This window comes from Macrotis lagotis, chromosome X (genome assembly GCF_037893015.1).
Source record: "Macrotis lagotis isolate mMagLag1 chromosome X, bilby.v1.9.chrom.fasta, whole genome shotgun sequence".
Lineage (NCBI taxonomy): Eukaryota > Metazoa > Chordata > Mammalia > Peramelemorphia > Peramelidae > Macrotis > Macrotis lagotis.
In genome coordinates, this window is record NC_133666.1 from 33,673,277 (window position 1) to 33,695,576 (window position 22,300).

Below are 22,300 nucleotides of genomic sequence, written 5' to 3' on the forward strand. Positions count from 1 at the left end.
CTGGAAAATGACGCATGGCCATGTTTGGAGAGCAGAATCTGTGGTAAGAGTAAGTAGGCAGATGTACCCATGGTTACCTTAATGGTTTCAAGTGTTATTCAATGACATTGACCTTTTCAAGAAAGGGTCTGGCATGGGAACATTGTGTTTTATTCTAATGAGATTTACTATTAATGAAAGTACTGTAGGTTTTGCAAATATAATGTGAATCCTGAGCTTCTGGAAGACTAAATTTACCTTTCAGTGGTTTGGGAAGGAAGTGTGCAGCCGGCTTGTTTTTCTTCACATGGTTTCCTTTCATTATTTCTCCTTCTTTGTTCAGCCCTAAATACCATCCTCTGCCCGACTGCTGCTGTCTGTATATCATTGATGAATACGTCACATAATAATTTTCAAACACCGATTCTTTGAACTTGCATTCAGGGGTGAAATGTTCCTGTGGAAACATAAAAAAAACAACATATATGTGGTTAGACACTCAGGCAAAATCATTCAGTATTCACTGTCCTGTAGGTGATCCTGTGTTGTCTTGGACCTTTAAAAATGAAGCACAGTTAACATAAACAATAACCAAATGGTAAGCTTGAAAAGCGAAACAAGATAACCAATTTTGTGACACCAAGAAAATTTCCAGTGATACATCATTGACCATCAACCAGCAGTATCCCTACTTGATGATGGGAATTTTTCGTAACTGTCAGCAATACTATTCTATACAAATAGAGAAGTACCCACATTCTCTAGAAGTATATGTGGCGGAGATGTCAAAACTGAGACAGAACATAGAATTCAATGCTCAGGGATTGAGCCTGAGACAGACCTACTCACTGGATTGCTTCATGAATTCTAGTCAAGTAAAAATTACCCTTTTTAGAGAGAGTTTCTTAGTCTTTTCCCCTGATGACCCCAATGTTCTTTTGATGAAGAACACCACAGCCCAATACACGGGAAGGAGGGCAAGATTTAGAAACTGAGGACCCAACTTTAATCTCAGTTCTGCTACTTTTTTTGCCTTTTGAGATCTTTGTGGACTTGGGCTGTCTTTGTATTTCCTACTCTTAGCAAAGTAAAGGGTACACAAAAAAATTCAATAAACACTAGCAGACTCCCTGACCTTAGACTAATCCAGAACCATTCCTTGGCTTCATTTTCTTCCTCTGTAAAATACAGGGGTTGAACCAGATGGCCTTTAAGGTTCCTTCTAACTCTAGACTTAGGATGGTTTGCCTACTTTCAGGATACAAACTAGGGTGAGAATCTTTTGCATTTAAATTTCAGAGTACTGGGGTGGACACATGGCAACACTCTGGGGCTGAGCCCTGTATGTGGACTGACCTTGTAGCCCAAGTACATATTCTGAAATGATCAATGACTATATCATTCTATGATGAAGGGATCATCAACAACCATAATAAGTCTCCATATCTTTAGCTTCCTGAAAAGAGCTTTTCAACATTGTTGCCTCTTTGGAGCAAAATGATTTAGTAAGATGGAAGACCATTTGTTCTAAAAAGTTATGAGACTTGAATGGGAACCTAGTAAATGCAGAATAACAAAAGGAAATGCCTGCCTTCAAAGAAATCTTAGGTCTAAGTCCAAATCCTTCAGTAGATGTATCCCCCAGGATCTTTGCCTCTGTAATAGGTGTGCCAGGCCTACACGGGATTTCTCTGCTAAACTAGGACTTTGGGGTTAATTAGACATTCAATAAAAGATGACTTTCTTCTTAATATTCCTCTTCCTTTCTCATCAATCCAGAAAAAAATTTACAAACAATTCTACCTCTTTAACTCTTTAGAGAAAATAATTAGGTACTTCATAATCCCAGGAGACAGAAAGAAATGAATGGTATCAAAAATAGGTAGCTTGCTAGTGGCAAAAGAGCATGGTGATTCTATATATATTTAATGGGTCCAAAGATGTTCTAAGGAGAAAAGCACCTTTGAAGAAAGAAGAAGCAGAGGGAAGATATTGATCAGGTTCATTTCTCCATCTTTAATTTTTAGAATCTTAAGATCAAAATTGAGGCGGGGGGAAGATGTCCCTAAATATAATCAAAGGGAGAGAACAGGGGCACAAAAGTCTTGTAATGATCTAGGAGAAGGGACATTCTGAAAATCACTATGCTATTTACGTGGAAAATGGTTGGAACTGGGAAGAAAAGAGGCAAGGGTCCCAATTAGAAGGCCATAGTAATTGTTCAAGGCAAGAGGTGATGAAGGCATGTAAAGTGGTAGCTAGATAAATAAGGAAAAAAAGAGTTTGAGATATTGTAGAGGAAGAAATTGCAAGGTCGGGCAGGTATATATCAATTAGATAAACAGAAGAAGAGAGAAGATTTTAATTAGACACTGAAGTGGACAGTAATAGGGAAGTTTAGAAGAGGAGAGTGCTTGTACATACTCATCACATAGCACCTGGAGACAGGTATAGTTTTTACTTTTCTTTATATTTCCCAGTGCTAAGAATAGCACTTGGCACATGTTTCCTACATGTTAGGTCACTGATGGTGGGAGCTAGGGGTAGGTTTTTAATCTTCTGGCTCTTTCCCATCACATTTGTCTGAATAAGTGATTTCCCATGAACAGATGGTCACACTATATGAGAAAACACCTCTATTTTTTTTCTTTCTTTTTCTATCTAAGAATGTGTTAAGTCCAATGGTTTGATCTAAAGATTAAGCAAGGAGTGGGAAGGCCAAAGGGATGAGCTGAAGGGCACTCTGGTTACAAAGTAGAATTAGACAAATGGAGAGACCCTGAAGAAGTTCCTCACTCTGAGGCATTGTGGCAAGTATGAAAATGCCATCTCCCTGCTCCTAGTCTGATGTTTGTTCTTGAACATTCTGCTCCCCACTGCCATCCCCTGGAGAGTCAAGTAATGATCTTTAAGAACCAGTGTATATGTGTGTATATATGTGTGTGTGGTGTGTGTGTGTGTGTGTGTGTGTGTGTGTGTGTGTGTGTGTGTAAAGTATACAAGTGTGGAAACAATCTAGGGTATAGATCAACATGGTTGAATGGAGTCCAAGCAGGTCAGGAGTCTGATGAGGGCCACATGATGAACACTGAGTACTACGCTATACACTCAGGGGGCTCTCACTAAATACGGGATTCAAAAATGAATGAATCTATGCCTGAGCCTCCGATATGTCCTGATTCAGCTTGGAAGGACAGCCACAAAGAAAGAACTTGGTAGGACTTAAGAAAACAAAAGAAGAGGAAGTTGTTATTTTGTTATTATTCTGCATTTCTTTCAGAGGAAAAAGTCTGATTTTTCAAGTGATAAATCTTTCTTTAAAAATCTTTATTTCTTATAGTTAAGTCTATTGCTTTTTAAACTTTTATCATTTCTTTTTGAGATATGGTGAATATTTTATGCAAGGAATCTATAAAAGTTAAGTTATAATGATAATGTTTTGGATAGAAAAATGGAAGGACTGGCATGCTGGTTAATCTAAGAACAAAAGCTAACACTCCCTTTTCTTGTTTATTTCTTGAATTATGGAATAACAATTGTTTTGAGATTGGAATTCTGTGATCTGATATAAAATGTGGCAGCTCTAAAAGGAGGAGGCTTAGACTGCAAAATGAGAGCATTCAGAATGGAACTTTTCAGCTGGAGATCTTGAAACTTAACTGGATGGCCTTGATTAAGTCCACATTCATTCACCACCAGTCCCTTGGTGACTGAGATTACCTTATTGAAAAAGATGACAGTATCCCTGGTCCTTAGCATTACTGGGGAGAGAGAAAGATATTTAGGACTACTAGTTCAGTCTAGAACCCTGAACTAGTAGTTACAAATATCAATTGTTATTCCACATGGGCTTCTGGGTAGGAAGAAGAAAGCACCAAATGCCACAGCATCCATGTCGAAGCAATAGTTATGGCAAGTGATGATCTTGTCAAATGCAAGCTTAAATGCCTACATGACTTGAGTGGAAAAGGGACCAAATGGGAAAGCCCTGGCTCTGTGGGGCTCATTTTTACTAGTCTCTTGTCCTCTAGAGACCACCATAGGACTCTGAACTTCAAGAAGTTGTTTCATAACAACGTGCCCCTTCCCTATTTTCCAAAGACCATACTGCACAAAATTACCCAGGGGAGACTGTCTGGGTACCCCAGTGGTAGAAGCACAAAGAAGGATTAAAACAAAGGGCAAATTCATCTTTTCCTTAAGTCTCAGCTGCTGGTTGTGAAAGTCACAGATATGAGCAAAGAAGAGTAATGCCACATTTCCATTTAATGGATTTTGAAGTAAACATGGAAATGAAAAAGAAAATGATATTCTAGGAACCTTGGCAACATCCTTACTACATGTTTCCCAAACTGTTGAAAGATTTTGGCACCTTTCTGTGATATGACCTCAAAATCCTAAGCAAAGCTAATATGGAATGCTCTATTTTCTCAGAACACATACAACAAAAGCACTACATTAACACAACAAATTAGAAGAAAAAAGTCACAGTAGAATAAAAAGTCACAGTAGAATAATAGAAGGTCAATTGTCCATAATTGTAAGGGCTCATAGATTTGGAGAGTTGAGATAACAATCAATGGGCAAGATCAGGAATTTCAGATATTATTCAGTGCCTTGTAAATGGTTTTCTTTAAGCTTCAACTAAAATCTCATCTTATCCCAGCAGCCTCTATCAGCCCCTCTTAATTACTTTGTGTGTGTGTGTGTGTGTGTGTGTGTGTGTGTGAGTGTGTGTGTATGTGTGTGCGTTTGGTTTCCTCCATTTCATTCTTTTTAGCACAGTGGCTGTCACATAGCACTGCTTAATAAATGTCTATAGATTGATTTATACTAAATGCAAGGCCCTGGAAATAGAACAATGATAGATACAGTCCCCCTTGAGGAGGTTACAGGGAGACTATGGTATATTCAGAAATGTATATCTGTGTATATACTAACTACAAAGACTATAAGACACACAAGAGACACATTCAAAATACTCTAGGCAAATTTTAGTGTTCACCTTCAGCTGGAGGGGGAGAAGGATCAGCAAAGTTTTTATGGAACGAGGTCAATGCGTCTACAAAAGTAATGGTGTTTCAAATAACACTGGTTGGTCTACTTTTGATTTTCTTTTAAGGAAGGAGGTAGATATTCTAATTACATGTTATGACTGAGAAAACAAAAAAAAAGCTAAAAGAGGAGAATTTAGGGATCTGAGCTGAAGGAAGAATTATGAAGAAGGCCGCACATTGAAGAAGCTCATGGGATCATAGACGTTTGGTGGGAAAGGCTCTGGAGAGCACATCACTTACAATGTCCTCACTGATGTCCAGAAATGGAAAGTGACTTAAGATCACAGAGACAGAATTGAAAGGAAGTAGAGAGGACATCAAGTTCAATTTCAGTATTTTATGGACAAGTAAGCCGAAGATGCGAGAGAGAAAGTAACACAGGAACTGATTGCTAGATTTAGAGCTAGAAGGCTCTCAGATGCCATTGAGCCTAATCTCTCACTTAACATGTAGCAGGATTTGGAAGGAACCTGTAAACGACCCTTTTGACCCCAACTTTCAGAAACTCCAAGGACACAGTTGACTCAATGCTGAAGAGCCACATGACTAGCAATGACAAAGCCTGTTCTTTATTGGTCACTGAGGAAGAAGAATTAATCACTCTGTAGATGAATAAAAGGGACTGACTCGCCATCTAGCGCAGTTTTCTTTTCTTGTTTGCTGAGTATAGTAAGAATCTTCCCTTATCTCCTTAGAGTAGGAGAGGTTCCATTACTCTTTCCCCAAACTGGCCAAATGGTGAATTGTATGGAGAGCTCCAGAGAAGCCAAATCCCTTGTTTACAGATGACTGGTCAAAGGAGTAGTTACATATTTTAAAACATATAAATTGTTATTGATTACTTCTTTTTATATCAGTTACATTTCTAAATGGGTCCTTTCTACAAAGGAACTTCCCAGAGAACCATCCCTTTTTAATAAAGAATTCAAAAGAAGGTGGGGAAAGGTACAAAAAAAACTAACCAATATATCATAAAATATTATGTTATATACAGTATTTTTCACCAGCTGAAAAAGAAAATGGGAGGAAAGAGAGGTACTTTCTCATCTTTCTCTGTTTTTTCAGGCCAAGCATGTTCATTACAATCTTGAAACATTCATTTTTGATGATTTTGATGTTCTTACATATATTTATGCCATTGCATTGAATGTTTTACTGGTTCTGCATACCTCATTTCGCACCAGTTCATAAAAATCTTGTCCTGTTTCACTGTATTCATCATGTTTGTTGAATCTAACAATGAGTTCTAATAATCCATTAGGTAGAAGTACTACAATTTGTTTAGCCATTTCTCAAATGATAGGAATCTATACTGTTTCTAGTCCATCAAATGTAACAAAAAAGTGCAGCTAAATATTTTGGTAAACATAAGACTTTTTTGCAAGTTAGTTTCTTAGAGTAAAAATCAACAATGAAATCTCCAGTTCAAAGCATATTTTAGCCACTTTTTTAAAGTATCAACTTTCTATAATCACAAAAATAGTTATGTTATAGTTAGTTATAAGTTTTTATTAAAGCATATACCTATTCTATATTGTACTTAGTACCTTTCTACTTACAGAAGGGGAAAAATAAGAAAAACCTAAGTGTAAGTATTTTTCCTCCAAACTCCTGCTTGGAAATGTAAATAACCAAAGGGACTGAGCAAAGGAGGTTGGCTACTTTCAGGACAGGCCATCCTCCTGCAGGACTAACCTCAATCACAGCTTCTATCAGTCTGAGGCAGAGAAGATCCTTTTGGGAAAAAACAGAAAGACTGACTCTAACAATGACATTTTACAGAAGGAAATTGAAGTTTTGAAAAGAGAAATGATAGGACCACTGGGTCCAAAAAAAAAAAAAAAACCCGGATAAGGATGAGAACTAAGTCTACCTAGCCCAGCATCATTTTACACATAGCAGTGGTTGGGACAAAATTGGAAATGTCCTTCTAGGGCAAGTCCTTTCTATATATGACAGACCTCTACTAGGAATTTCCAAAGATATAAAGCACACAAAGAACCCAGTGCTGATGAAGAAACAAGCCTTTCACTGGTGATGTGCCAAAACCACTGCATCTCAAAATAAAAAGACTTGACCATTCATTTCCTCACATATTCCCATCAGCTGAGCAGAGCAAGAAGCAATGAGTTTTTCTCTGGGATGAAGCAGGAAGGCCTGGCATCCTGAACTGACTCAAGGAGGAAAAGGTAACTTGGCACAGCTGAAATCTAAAACATTTCTGTGGGTCTTGTCTAGGTTAAGACACATTCGGAGGTGGCTGGAGACAAAGGTGACCACAAGGATGAAGGGTCTTATGCTTTTAAACAAAGAAACATAACTCTCATTAGTATCAGAGGAACATTATTCAGATATTAAGAAAAGGCCTTGACCTCTCTTTCTGTGAATTCTTTACTCATCAACTAAGCATAGCAAGAAACTAAGAGTTTAATTCTAAGGTTATCAGGCCCTGGAAGTCCCTTTGCCATCCCAGGTAGAAGATGGGATTTGTGTATTCATGGCACTAATGCATGTGTGCACCCCTTGATGACCCTGAAGAAACTTCTAGGGACCCCAGGGATAAAATAGCTGCAAAGCTGAAGGGCTTTGTGCTTTGAGATGAAGAAGTAAGCCTTAATTAACAGCAATTGCATAACATCACTCAACTACCAGAGACAAAAGACTTGATCTGCCATCTCTCCATATTTGCTTTTTCAATAAGATGAGTAGAGCAGGAATTAATGACACTCTCTCCGGAATGGTGGAAGAAAACACAGGATCTTTTGTTGTCTCAAGTAAAAACAAAGAACTGCATCCAGATCTAGATAGAGATATAAAACATAATCCATATATGAAGCACAAAGGTGATCTTGAGGAGACAACTGGGTGCATCAAGGACAGGATGGCTGAGAAGAGACCTTGAGAGTTGAGATGAAGAAGCAAGCCTTTAATTAGCAGCAGCTGTGTAAAATCACTCAACCACCAGCAAAAGGGCTTCAACTACCATCTCTCCATGAGGAGAGGAGGAATCAAGGAGCATCTCTCCAGAATGGAGAATCACACACAAGTCATTTAACAGATATCTGGAGATCTTGTGTCTGAGGAAATTTCTAGGGAACCCAGTAACATGATGGTTAACATGCTAATGGACTTTGTGTTTTGAGGGAAAGCAGCAAACTTAGCAATTGTGTAACAACACTCAGCTATTGACTAAAGGGCTATGTTCCAGTGTTTCTTCAGAAGTGAAGTGTCCCAGCAATCAATAAATCTCTTCGAGAAATGGCAGAAAAAATCTTGAAACCCTTCTCTGTCACAGGCAGAAGTAGAGAGCAGCACATCCATGGCATCTCAAAGAAATCTGGATTCCTCAGCAAGTTTAAAGAACATCTGAAGTTAGTATGGACAAGAGGACCCCAATGCTAAAGTACTTTGTCCTTGGAGACAAAGAAACTCTTGATTAACAGCAGAGTAAAATTGATTAATATTAATAAAAGAGTTTGAACCACCATTTCTCAGTATATTTTTTTCCTGAAAGGTGAGAATAGCTAGAATCTAAGAGTCTCTCACTGAACGGTGAAAGAAAGCCTGATATCCTTCCATGTCCTAGATAAATAGGAAATTGAACAAATATGGCATTCAATATCTATCTGGTAGCCTTGTGGAACCTGAGGAAATTCTTGGGCACATCAAGGATAGGATGATCCCAAAACGAAGGACTTTGTGATTTGAGATGAAGAAGCCATTCCTTAGTAATTAGGATCTAAGTAATATCACTCAGATATTTTATAAAGGGTATGACTCCTCCTGCCTCCCGCCCCCCCATAATATCCTGGACTCTTCCCATCAAGTGATGATAAGAGGAATCTAAAAGCCTCCTTCTGTAGACTGGTGACCCCCCCATAGTCTAAAAGGAGAAATACATCTACATGTCTCGACCATATATGTTAAACTCTGGTGACCTTGTGGTAAATTCCATAAAGGTCTGGGATAATGGCCTCAGTGACAAAGAGTGTTGTGTTTTAAGATAAAGAGGCAAGTCCTTTATTCATAGATGAGTAAAATAACGCACTGTTAAAAAATAAAAGCTTGCCCCGCCATCTTCCACTGCCTTCTGCCATCAGCTAAGCAGAACAGAATTTAAGAGCTTCCCTCTAGTGACATCAAGAAGAGCCTAGTGCCCTGCTCTGTTAATATAGGGGAAAAAAAACCTACATATATCTTAACGGGCCCTTGTGAACCAAGGAAACTTTGGAAGACCCTGGGAAAATGATGACCCACTTATGGAAGGGCCTTGTGCCTGAAGATGAAGTAAACCATCAAATAGCCCTGAGCAAGATAACCAATCTAATAAGCAAAAGGCTTGACCCATCACCTCCCAAAATTTTCTTTGAGCCATTTCATGAGCCATCATGAATCTAAGAGCCACTCCCTGAAACACAGTAAGAAGAATTGGTACCTTTTTTTCCTTTTAGAAGTTAAAATACGCAATGGTACATATATGTCATCAAAAATCCTAAGTAAACCTAAAGAATGTCAGGAGATGTCAGGTAAACGTGAGTCCAGGGCTGAAGATCCTTAAATACAGAAGACAAAAAGGAAGCCCTTTATTAGTTACTGATTAAAATAAGTAAAATAATAAGAGGTTGCTCTACCATTTCCCAGTGTCTTAGTTTTCCATCTATTGAGTGCAGGTTAAATCTCAGAGCTGTATACAGGAGGAATTAAGCAAAAGTAGGAGCTTTTATATAGTGAAAGGGAAAATAGTGAACTGCACAAATAAGGCCTAGGGGGCGGCTAGTTGCCGCAAAGGATAGAGCACCAGCCCTGGAGTCAGGAGTATCTGAGTTCAAATCTGGCCTCAGACACTTAATAATTACCTAGCTGTGTGGCCTTCGGCAAGCCACTTAACCCCATTGCCTAGCAAAAACCTAAAAAATCCAAATAAGGCATAGTAGGGAGCCTCAGAGAAATTAAGGAAACATTTAGCGATGTCAAAGTTAAAATGCCTCCAGAATGGAAAGGAATAGTTCTGTGAGATGAAGAAATAATCCCTTCCTTTAAGTTTGAATAACATCTCTAAATAAGAACAGTGGGGGCTTTCCTTGCCTTCTCCGTGTATCTTCATTTCCCAACAGTTAAACAGAGCTTGACAACCAGAACTTTATTTTGGAGGAGTTGGGGAGGGGGTGTTACCTTTCCCTGTTTAAAGGAGAAATAGGAAACTGTACATATAAGGCATGTAACACATATTAGGTGATGGCGATCCTAAGGACGATTTGCAGATGACGGAGTCCAGATGCCTCCAAAGCTGGAGGGTGTCGTGTTGTGAAATGATGGAGCAAACCCTTACTTTCTGCCTTAGTAATGTGTCTAAGGCAGGGAGGTAAGGGCTAGCCCCACCATCTCAGTAGGTCTTCTCTGTCCGGCCACGCAAAATTTGCATCTCAGATTTTCATCTTAGAGGAACCTGGGCATGGGAAAAAATCTTTTAAGGAATAACATCTCTTAAATATCTGAAACATGTGTAAGGGATCGGCGAATCTAAGAACAATTTGAGGATGGTAGAGTAAAGTTTAAGAATATTGTGCTATGAGATAAAGGAGCAATCCCTTCCTTTCTGCTTTAATGGCACCTATCAGATAGATGATAGGGCAGCTAAGTGATACAGGAGACAGCTCACTGGGCCTAGAGTCAGGAAGATCTAAATTAAAATCTGGCTTCATAAACTTACTAGTTGCACGACCTTGGACAAGTCACTTAACCCTATTTGCCTCAATCCCTCATCCACAAAATTGGGGACAACACTGGAGAAGGAAAGTGCAAACCATTCTAAGTATCTTGCCCCCAAAACCACCCTTGGACAAGTCTATGGGATCAGGCAGAGATGGACACGACAGAACAGCAACAAATCAGATAGAGGGCTAAGGGCTTTCGTCATCAAATGAGTATAGTTTCATACTCAGAATCTCATTGCACAGGTTTTGGGCAAGGGAGAATACTCTTCATGGAGTTGATATTTAATTTCTACTTTGTGTTCTTGACTTAACTACTGACATTTCCAATCATGATTGGGACAAGATAAGTCCTGAGCTGAAGAGTGTTGGGCTGGGAGATAAAGGGACAAACTGGTTGGATTAGCATTTCTGAGTTGGAAAGGAAAAACAGCCATGACCCATCAGGTGAGTGGGTCTTCTCAGAGGCAGAGCACACCCTGAATGTGAGAGAGTCATTCTGTAGGGGCAGGGCAAGGGCATTCTTTTTCTGGAGTGAAATGGGGAGCTACACATGCAAAGCTTCTAATACAGATTTGGGGATCTGACCAATATTAAGGAAACATTTAGAAACGACAGAGCCAATACATGTCTAAAGGAGAAGGCAATGAAATAAAAGAATATCTTTCTATCCTAGTAATACTGTAAGAACATTGCTGATCATCTCAGTAGGTCTTCCTTTCCCATCAACTGAGCATACTGTGTATGTGAAAGCCACCTTCCATAGTATCAGGGTAGGAAATATGTCCTTCACAGTTACGGGGAGACATGAATACATAAACTGCTTACAAAAGACATGCAAGACATTTTTCAAGAATTCGGCGACTTGGGAACCTTTTGACGATGAAAGTGTACAGATGATTCCAGCGCAGAAGACTGTAGGGTTGTGAGATGAAGGAGCAATCCCTTCCTTTATATTAGACTTAGATTGATCTAATATATTGGTAAGGGCTTGCCCCGCCATCTCAGTGGATCTTCCATTTTCATCCGTTGAGCAACTCTTACATTACCAAAACCTTGTTCTGAAGGCTTTAGCCTTTCCCTGTATTAGAGAGAATGTAAGACTACAAACACCAGGTATCCAATATATGTTGAAGGTCCTTCAAGAGCCTAAAGAACTTTTCAGTGATATCAAGGTAAAGAGGACTTTAGGGTGTCAGGCTGGGAAATGAAGGAACAATCCCATTCCATTTTATTTGGTCAGTATCTATCAGATAGATGGGTAAAGCTTTGCACCATGTACTCAGGGGAGTCTTCCCTTCCCATTCAGCTGGGCATAGATTTCATCTCAGAACTTCATTCAGGAGGATTGTGAGCAGATACATATGTCCTTGAAAAGGGCAATGGCACATACAAGGTTTCTAACATAGGTTTGAGGGTGATGGTGATCTGAAGATATAACTGGGAATAAGAGGATAAAGATGCCACCAACATTGAAAGGTGTTGTGCTGTCGGATGAAAGACCAAACCCTTCCTTCATATTAGACTAATGTTTACCTAATATTTGGTTAAGGGCTTGCCCTACCATCTCAGTGGGTCTTTCTTTCTTATCAGCTGAGCATACATCATTCTGGAGGTGTCAGGCAGTGTCTGACAACCTTCATTTATCCAATGAATAAATCGTACATGCAAAGCATCTAATATAAGTTTGGGGATGTCAGTGAGCCTCAGAACTCTGGGGATGACAGGGTCAAGAAGGCTCCAAAGTTGAAGGGTGTTGTGCCGGGAGATGAAGGAGCAATTCCTTCCACTCTAACTAATAAACATATATTAGTTAGCTGGGTAAGGGCTTGCCCCGCCAACTCAGTGGGTCCTCCTTTCCCATCAGCTGAGCAACCAAAAGCCTCACTCTGAAGGTACTGGGAATGAGCTGATAACCTTCACTTTCTTGGGAAGAAATAGGCAAATATGCATGCCATACCTAATAGCAGTTTGAGAGTGCTGGTGAGCCTAAGGACTATTTGGAGATAATGGAGGCAAGATGTCTCCAAAGCTGATAGGTGTTGTGCTTTGAAATGAAGGAGCAATTCCTCCCCCTCTAACTAAGTAATATCTATTAGTTAGTTGGGTAAGGGCTTGCCCCGCCATCTCAGTGGTTCTTCCTTTCCCATCAGTGGAGCAGAGCTTATACCTCAGAACCTCATATGGGACATCGGCGAGGCTAAGATCCATTTGGAGATGACAGGGGCAAAATGTTCCGAAAACAAAATGGAATGGAACTATGAGATGAAGGAGTAATCCATTTGTACTCTAACAGATAAATATATTATTAGCTGATTGGGTAAAGGCTTGCCTCTTCACCTCTTTTCCCATCAGTTGAGCATCCCAGAACGGTGTTTTGGGGGTGGTGCATGGGCTGCTGATGTTCTCTCTTCTGGGAGGAAATAAGCAACTACATATGCAATGCATCTAATACAGGTCTGAGGATGTAGTGAGTCTAAAAACTATTTGGGGATTACAGGGCTCTCAGCAGCAGAGTATATTTTGCATATCAGAACTTCACTCTAATACCTTCCAATAATGTTTGTTCTTCATTTTCGAAGAAGACCATGGCATCAGGGAGGTGATGCCATGACAAGAACATGAATTGGATTTGAGTGAAGGGGGCTGTGCTAAATCACCAGCCTCACTTTCTCCTCCAGGACCATCTGTGTCCAGTGGTCAGATATGAATCAGGACAACTGAAGATGGACCTGGAGGGAGGCAATCAGGGTTAAGTGACTTGCCCGATGTCACATAGCTGTGTGTCAAGTGTCTGAGGCCAGATTCGAACTCCTGTTCTCCTGACTTAAAATCCAATGCTTTATCCACTGAGCCATCTAGCTGCCCTACATTTCAGTGAGCCTAACAACTATTTGTGAATGAAGGACACAAGAGGCCTCCAAAGCTGAATGATATTATGTTATGAGAAGAAGGAGCTATCCATTCCCCTCTAAAAGATTAGAATCTATTAGTTAGCTGGGTAAGGGCTTGCCCTGCCATCTCAGTGGCTCCTCCTTTCCATGAGTGGAGTAGAGCTTACATTTTGGAACCTCATTCTGGAGATATTGGGCAATGGGGTTGCTATGTTTCTCTTTTCTGGGAGGAAATGAACTGCAATGCATCGAATTGTGCTTTGAGAATACTAGTCAGCCTAAGAAATACCTTGGGAATGGAGGGTGTAAGAAGCCTCCAAAAGTGAAGGAGGTTGTGAAGTGAGATGAAGTAGTAGTAACTTCCCCAGCCCTAAGAGATTAACACTGATTAAAAATGAGGTAAGGACTTGAATCCTCCATCTTAGTGGGACCTCCTTTCTCATCAGCTAATCATACAAGAATAAGTTATTATAAAAAAGGTATTATACATGCAATGCATCTGATAGTAGTTCAAGCAAATCAGTGAGCCTAAAAACTATTTGGGAATGACAGACACAAGATACCTCCAAAGTTGAAGAGTATTGTGCTGTGAGATGATGGAGCAATCCTTTCCTTTTGATCTGATCGACAGCTATCAGACCAAATGTTGAGGGCTTGTTCCTCCATCTCAATGGGTCCTCCATTTCCATCACTGGAATATCCAAGGACCACACTGTGGAGGGCTTGGGCGGGGGGTGGGGTGGTGGTGGTGGATGCATTTCTCTTTTCTGGGAGAAATTAAGCTATTACTCATGCAATGCATCAAAGAGAGTTTTGAGCATATTGGTGAGCCTAAGAACTATTTGGAAATGAAAGGTGGGTGCAAGATGCTTCAAAAAGCTGAAGGGTGCTGTTTTGTGAGATGAAGTAATAGCACCTTCCCCTCCCCTAACAGATTAACAGATATTAAACAGAGGGCTAAGAGCTTGAACCTCCACCTTAGTGGGATCTCCTTTCCCATCGAGTATACAAGAATTTCATTCTGGAGCTATTGTCTAGGAATCGATGTTCTTCCCTTTTCTGGAAGGAAATCAGTTACTAAACATGCAATGATTAGAGCATAACAGCAAGCCTAAGAAATATTTGGGAATGACAGGTGCAAGATGCCTCCAAAACTGGAGTGATGTACTGTGAGATGAAGGAGCAATTCCTTCCTTTTGCTCTGAGTGGCATCTGTCAGAACAAATGGTAAGGGCTTGACCCTCCATCTTGGTGGGATGTTCTTTTACATTGGCTAAGTATCCAAGAACCTCATTCTGGTGATACTGCGCAGCGACCAATGTGTTGCTTTTTTTCTGGGAGAAATAAGTTGTTACTCATGCAGTACATCTAACAGCACCTTGGGTATATCAGAGGAGAGTCACAAGATGCTACCAAAGCCGAAGCGTGCTGTGCTATAAGATAAAGGAACAATTCCTTCCTTTTGTTCTGAGTGACATCTATCAGAACAAATGGTAAGAGCTTGGTCCTCCATTTCAGTGGGAACTCCTTTCCCATTAACCGAGTATCAGAAAAGCTCACTCTGGAGCTTTGCAGAGGGATCTATGCTCTCTTTTCTGGGAGAAATAAGTAAGTTAACATGCAGTACATCCAATAGTGGTTTAAGCATATTGGTAACCCTAAAAACTATTTGGAATAAACACCTCCAAGGCAGAAGGGTGTTGTGCTGTGAGATGATGAAGTAGCACCTTCCCTTACCCTAACAGATTTGCACCTATTAATCAGTGGGGTAGGGGCTTGCCCCTCCATCTCAGTGGGACCTCTTTCCCATCAGCTGAGTATCCAAGAGTCTTATTCTGGAGGAATTGAACAGAGGTCACTGGCCTCTTTTGGGGAGAAAGAAGTTAGTTATATACATACAATGAATCGAATATTGATTTAAGCACATTGACGAATTTAAGAATTATCTGAGAATGACAGATGCAAGATGCCTCCAAAGCTGAAGGGTGTTGTGCTGTGAGATGAAGGAGCAATCCCTTCCTTTTGCTCTGAGTGACATCTATCAGATCAAATGGAAAGGGCTTGGCCCTCCATCTCAGTAGGTCCTCTTTCCCATCAGCTGAGTATCCAAGAACCTCATTCTGGAGGGACTGGGCAGAGGTCAATGGCATTCTGTTTTCTGGGAGAAATAAGTTAGTACACGTGCGATGCATTTAAACATGGTTTGAGCATATTGGCAAGCCTATATTATGTGTGCAAGATACCTCCAAAGCTGAAAGGTGTTAAGAGATGCAGGTGTATGCCATCCTCCACCCTAACAGATGAATACCTATTGAGCAGTGGCGTAAGGGTTTGCCCCTCCACCTCGGTGGGGTCTCCTTTTCCAACAGCTAAGCATCCAAAAACCTCATTCTGGAGGTTTTGTAAAGGAGTCAATGTCCTTTTCTTTTCTGGGAGAAAAAAGTTATTATACATGCAAGGCATCTGATAATAGCTAAAGTATATTGGTGAACCTAAGAGCTATGTAGGGATGAAGGGCGCAAGATGCCTTCAAAGCTGAAGGATGTTGTGAAATGAAGGAGCAATTCCTTCCAGCTGATCTGAGTGACATCGATCAGATCAAATGGTAAGGGCTTGGCCCTCCATCTCAGGGGGAAATCCTTTCTTATCAGCTGAGCATCGAAGAGCCTCATTCTGGAGGGATTGGGCAGAGGTCAGTGACCTTCTCTGTTCTGGGAAAAATAAGTTAGTACACATGCAATGGATCTAATAATGGTTTGCACATATTGGTGAGCCTAAGAACTTTTGGGGAATGATAGGCGCAAGATACCTCTAAAGTAGAAGGTTGTTGAGTTGTGAGATGAAGGAGCAGCACCTTCCCCCACCCTAACAGATTAAAAACTATTAAACAGGGGGGTAAGGGCTTGCCCCTCCATCTCAGTGGGATCTCCTATCCCATTTGCTGAGCATCCAAGAACCTCATTATAGTCCGTGTCCTTCTCTTTTCTGGAAGAAATAAGTTATTAGATTTACAATGCATCTCATAGTGATTTGAGCGTATTGGCGAGTCTAAAAACTATTTGACAATGACAAGCACAAGATGTCTTCAAAGATGAAGGGTGTTGTGTTGTGAGATGAAGGAACAATCCCTTCCTTTTGATTTGAGTGACATCTATCAAAGCAAATAGTAACGGCTTGGCCCTCCATCTCAGTGGGACATCTTTCTCATCAGCAGAGTATCCAAGAGCTTCATTCTGGAAGGATTAGTTAGTGGTCAGTGGCCTTGTCTTTTCTGTGAGAAATAAGTTATTATACATGCAAGGTATCTAATAACGATTTGACAAGCCAAAAATCTTTTTCAGAATGATGGGGCAAGATGGCGCCAAAGCAAAAGGCTATTGTGCTGTGAGATGAAGGAGTACTACCTTCTTCCATTCTACCAGATTAATCAGATTATCTCCTCCCATTATATCCTTACCCCCCATGTCAGTGGGTTCTCTTTCCCATCATCTGAGCATCCAGTAAACTCATTCTGGATGTATTAGGCAGACGTCAATTACCTTCTCTTTTGTAGGGGAAAGAAGTTGTTACACATACAATGCATCTAATAGTGATTTAATCATATTGGCGAACCTAAGAAGAATCTGCGAATGATGAGCACAATATGACTCCCAAGCTGAAGAATGTTGTGCTGTGAGAAGAACGAGCAATGCCTTCCTTTTGAGATGAATGACATCAATCAAATCAAATGGTAAGGACTTGGCCCTCTGTCTCAGTGGGACCTCCTTTCCCATCAGCTAAGGATCATAGAACCAAAGTCTAGAGGAATTGGGCAGAGTTCAAAGGCCTGAACATTTCTAGGAGAAATAAGTTATTTTAGATTACATAAAATGTATCTGATGGTTTGACAATGGTGAATATAAAAACAATTTGGGACCGATAGGTGCAAGGTGCTTCCAAAATTGAAGGATGCTGAAAGTGTTGAAAGGTAAAAGAGTAGCATGTTCCCCAACCCTAACAAATGAACACTTACAAACTAGTGGAGTAGGGCTTGACCCTGCATGTCAGTGGGATCTCTTTCCCATAAGCTGAGCATTCAACAAATTCATTATAGAGCTATTGTACAGGGGTAAATGGCCTTCTCTTTCCTGGGAGGAAAAATGTTATTGCACATGCAATGCATCAAATACAGGTTTAATCACATTGGCAAGCCTGAGAAATAACTTGGAACAACGAACGCAATATGATTCCCAAGCTAAAGAGTGTTGTGTTGTGAGAAGAAGGAGCAATCATTTCCTTTTGATTTAAATGGCAATTATAAAAGCAAATGGTAAGGGGCTTGGCCCTACATCTCAGTGGGACATCCTTTCTGATCAGTAGAGCATCAGAGAAACTCATTCTGGAGGTATTGACCAGAGTGCAAATATTTTTACTTTTCTGGGAGAAAAAAAGTTATTACAAATACATTGAATATAATAATGGTTTGACACTGGCAAGTCTAAAAATTATTTGGGAACGACAGAGCAAGGTGCCTCCAAAGTTGAACAATGTTTTATTGAAAGATGAACAAGTAGCATCTTCCTCCAATGCAACAAAAACTGGAGGAAGGCATGGGCCCTGCATGTCAGGGACCTCTTACCCATCAGCTGCTGAACCAACAAACTCATTCTGGAGCTATTGTATAGGGGTAAATGGCCTTCTCTTTCTTGGGAGGAAAAAAGTTATTATACACGTAATGCATCTAATAGGGGTTTGAGTTTATGGGCAAGCCTAAGAACTCTCTGAGGATGATGAGCACAAGTTGACTCCAAAGTTGAAGGGTGTTGTGCTGTGAGAAGAAGGAGCAATCCCTTCCATTTGAGATGAATGATGCTGATCAAACCAAAGGGTAAGAGCTTGACCCGCCATCTCAGTGGAACCTCTTTTCCATCAACTAAACATCAGAGAATCTCATTCTGGAGGTACTGGGCAGAGTTCAAAGGCTATTACTTTTCTTGGGATAGAAAAGTTATTACACAAGTAATATATCCAATAATGGTTTGACATTGGTGAGTCTAAAAACTATTTGGGAATGACCGGAACAAGATGTCTCAAAAATTGAAGGATGTTTTATTGAAAGATGAAGGAGTAGCATCTTCCCCCAAACCATCAAATGAACACTTATTATCATTGAAATAAGGGCTTTGATCTTCAGGGGGGAACACATATTAGCTGAGCATCCAAGAAATTCATTCTGGAGTTATTGTACAGGGGTACAAGGCCTTCATTTTTCTGGGAGATAAGTTATTGCACACGCAATGCATCTAATACTGGTTTGAGTATAGTGGCGAGCCTAAGAACTACCTGTGAATGACAAGTGCAAAAACCTCCAAAGCTGAAGGGTGTTGCGCTGTGAGAAGAAGAAGCAATGCCTTCCTATTGAGTTGAATGGTATCTACCAACTCAAAGGGTAAGGGCTTGATCCTTCATCTCAATGGGTGTTCCTTTCCCCTCAGCAAAGCATCAGAGAATCTCATTCTGGAGGTACTGGCCAGAGTTCAAAGACTTGCACTTGTCTGAGAGAAAAAAGTTAATGCACAAGTAATATATCTAATAAAGGTTTGACATTGGAGAATATAAAAACCATTTGGAAACGATGGGAGCAAGATAACTCCAAAGCTGAAGAATGTTGGGTTGAAGGAGGAAGGAATAGCATATTCCCCCATCCTAATAAATTAATATTTACTAACCCATGGAGTAAGGGCTTGTTCTTGCATCTAAGTGGGAATTCTCTCTATTCAGCTGAGCATCCAAGAAACTCAGTCTGGAGCTACTGTAGAGGGGTAAATAGCTTTCTCTTTTCTGGGAGGAAAGAAGTTATTACACATGCAATACATCTAAAAGTAGTTTGAGTTTATTGGTGAGCCTAAGAACTCCCTGGGAATGATGAGTGCAAGATGCCACCAAAACTGAAGGATGTTGTGTTGTGAGAGGAAGGAACAATCCCTTTTCCTTTGAATGAGAATGATCAAAGGATAGGGTAAGGGCTTGGTCCTCCATCTCAGTGAGACGACCTTTGCCATCATCTAAGGATCAGAGAACCTCATTATGGAGGAATTGAGCAGAATTCAAAGGTCTGTACTTTTCTGGGAGAAATAATTTATTACACATGTAATATATCTGATAATAGTTTGACACTGGGGAGTCTAGAAACTATCTGGGAATGATGGGAGAAAGATGCCTCCAAAGTTGAATAATGTTGTATTGAAAGATTAAGAAGGAGCATCTTCCCCCACACCAACAAGTTATCACTCATTAACCAATGGAGTTTGGGATCTGTATGTGGGACCACTTAGCCACTACGTGAGCGTCCAAGAAACTCATTGTGAAGCCATTGTACAGGAATGGCCTTCTTTTTTTCTGGGAGGAAAGAAGTTATTACACATTTAATGCATCTAACAGTGATTTGAGTATATTGGAGAGCCTATAAACTATCTGGGAATGATGAGCTCAAGATGCCTCCAAGAAGGGTGCTGTGTTGTGAGACGAAGGGGCAATCCATTCCGTTTGAGTGGAATGACATCCATCAAACCAAATGATAAGGGCTTGGCCCTCCATCTCAGTGGGATCTCCTTTCATATCAGATAAGCAAGAGAGAACCTCTTTCTGTAGGAAATGAGCACAGTTCAAAGGCTTATCGTTTTTGGAGAAAATTTATTACACAATACTATATCTAATAATGGTTTGCATTGGTGAGGCTAAAAACTATTTGGGAACGAAGGGAGAAAGATTGCCCAACATCTGAGCATCCAATAATCTCATTCTGGAGCTACTGTATGGAACCGAAGGTTCTTCTTTTTTTCTGGGAGGAAAGAAGTTAGTACACATGCAAGACATCTAATACTGGTTTGAGATTATTGGTGAGGCTGAGAACTCTCTGGCATTGATGAACACAAGATGCCTCCAATGCTGAATGGTGTGGTGCTGTGAGAAGAAGGAACAATCCCTTCCTTTTGCGTTGAATGACATCGATCAACACAAATGGTAAGGGCTTGGCCCTCCATCTCAGTGGGATCTCCTTTCCCACCAGGTAAGCATCAAAGAACCTCATTCTGTAGGAATTGGACAGAATTCAAAGGTTTGTACTTTTCTGGGAGAAAAAAGTTATCATACAAAGTAGAAGGATGTTGTACTGAAAGATGAAGGAGTAGCATCTTCCCCCACTGCAACAAATTAACACTTATTAAATAACCAGTGGAGTAAGGGCTTGGAGCTGCATGTGGTGTACCACTTACCCATCAGCTGATAATTCAAGAAATTCAGTCTGGAGCAGTATTATCTAAAAATGGTTTGACATTGGAAAGTCTAAAAACTATCTGGGAACGACGAGCACAAGATGCCTCCAAAGCTGAAGGATGCTGTGTTGTGAGATGAAGGGGCAATCCCTTCCATTTGAGTGGAATGACATCCATCAAACCAAATGGTAAGGGCTTGGCCCTCCATCTCAGTGGGATCTCCTTTCATATCAGATAAGCAAGAGAGAACCTCTTTCTGTAGGTAATGAGCACAGTTCAAAGGCTTACAGTTTTTGGAGAAAAAAGTTATTACACAATACTGTATCTAATAATGGTTTGCATTAGTGAGGCTAAAAACTATTTGGGAATGAAGGGAGAAAGATTACTCGAAAGTTGAAGGATGTTGTAAAGAAAGAAGAACGAGCAACATTTTCCCACAGCCCAACAAACGAACACTTATTAACCAATAAAGAAAGGGCTTGGCCTTCCCTGTCAGTAGGACCACTTGCCCAACATCTGAGCATCCAAGAATCTCATTCTGGAGCTATTTTACAGGACTGAAGGGTCTTCTTTTTTCTAGGAGGAAAAAAGTTATTACACATGCAAGGCATCTAATACTGGTTTGAGATTATTGGTGAGGCTGAGAACTCTCTGGCATTGATGAACACAAGATGCCTCCAATGCTGAATGGTGTGGTGCTGTGAGAAGAAGGAACAATCCCTTCCTTTTGAGTTGAATGACATCGATCAACACAAATGGTAAGGGCTTGGCCCTCCATCTCAGTGGGATCTCCTTTCCCACCAGGTAAGCATCAGAGAACCTTATTCTGGAGGAATTGGACAGAATTCAAAGGTTTGTACTTTTCTGGGAGAAAAAAAAGTTATTATACAAAGTAGAAGTATGTTATATTGAAAGATGAAGGAGTAGCATCTTCCCCCACTGCAACAAATGAACACTTGTTAATTAACCAGTGGAGTAAGGGCTTGGAGCTGCATGTGGTGTACCACTTACCCATCAGATGACCATCCAAGAAACTCATTCTGGAGCAGTATTATCTAATAATGGTTTGACATTGGAAAGTCTAAAAATTATCTGGGAATGATGGGAGCAAGGTGCCTTCATAGTTGAATGGTGTATTGAAGGATGATGAGATAGCATCTTCCCTCACCCAAATAAATTTACACTTATTAGAAGTGGACAGAATTCAATGGCTTGGATTTTTTTGGAGAAATAAGTTATTACACATGTATTGTATCTAATAATAGTTTGACACTGGCGAGTCTACAAACTATATGAGAATGGCGGGTACAAGATGCCGCCAAAGTTAAAGTGAGTTGTAATTAAAGACAAAAGAGTTGCATTTTCCCCCACATACAAAAATAATACTTATTAATCAATGCAGTAAG

General features: G+C 40.3%; 1 protein-coding gene across 3 annotated transcripts in view; it reads right to left on the minus strand.

The window, feature by feature from the left end:
• FGF13 (fibroblast growth factor 13) overlaps window positions 1–22,300 on the minus strand; it is a 517,188-nt gene that overhangs the window by 5,649 nt on the left and 489,239 nt on the right. For all 3 annotated transcript variants that reach the window (XM_074202175.1, XM_074202173.1, XM_074202174.1), the window contains one exon: window positions 238–436. In XM_074202175.1, coding sequence (XP_074058276.1) covers window positions 238–436 — 199 coding nt within the window. The remainder of the gene's footprint in view (window positions 1–237; window positions 437–22,300) is intronic.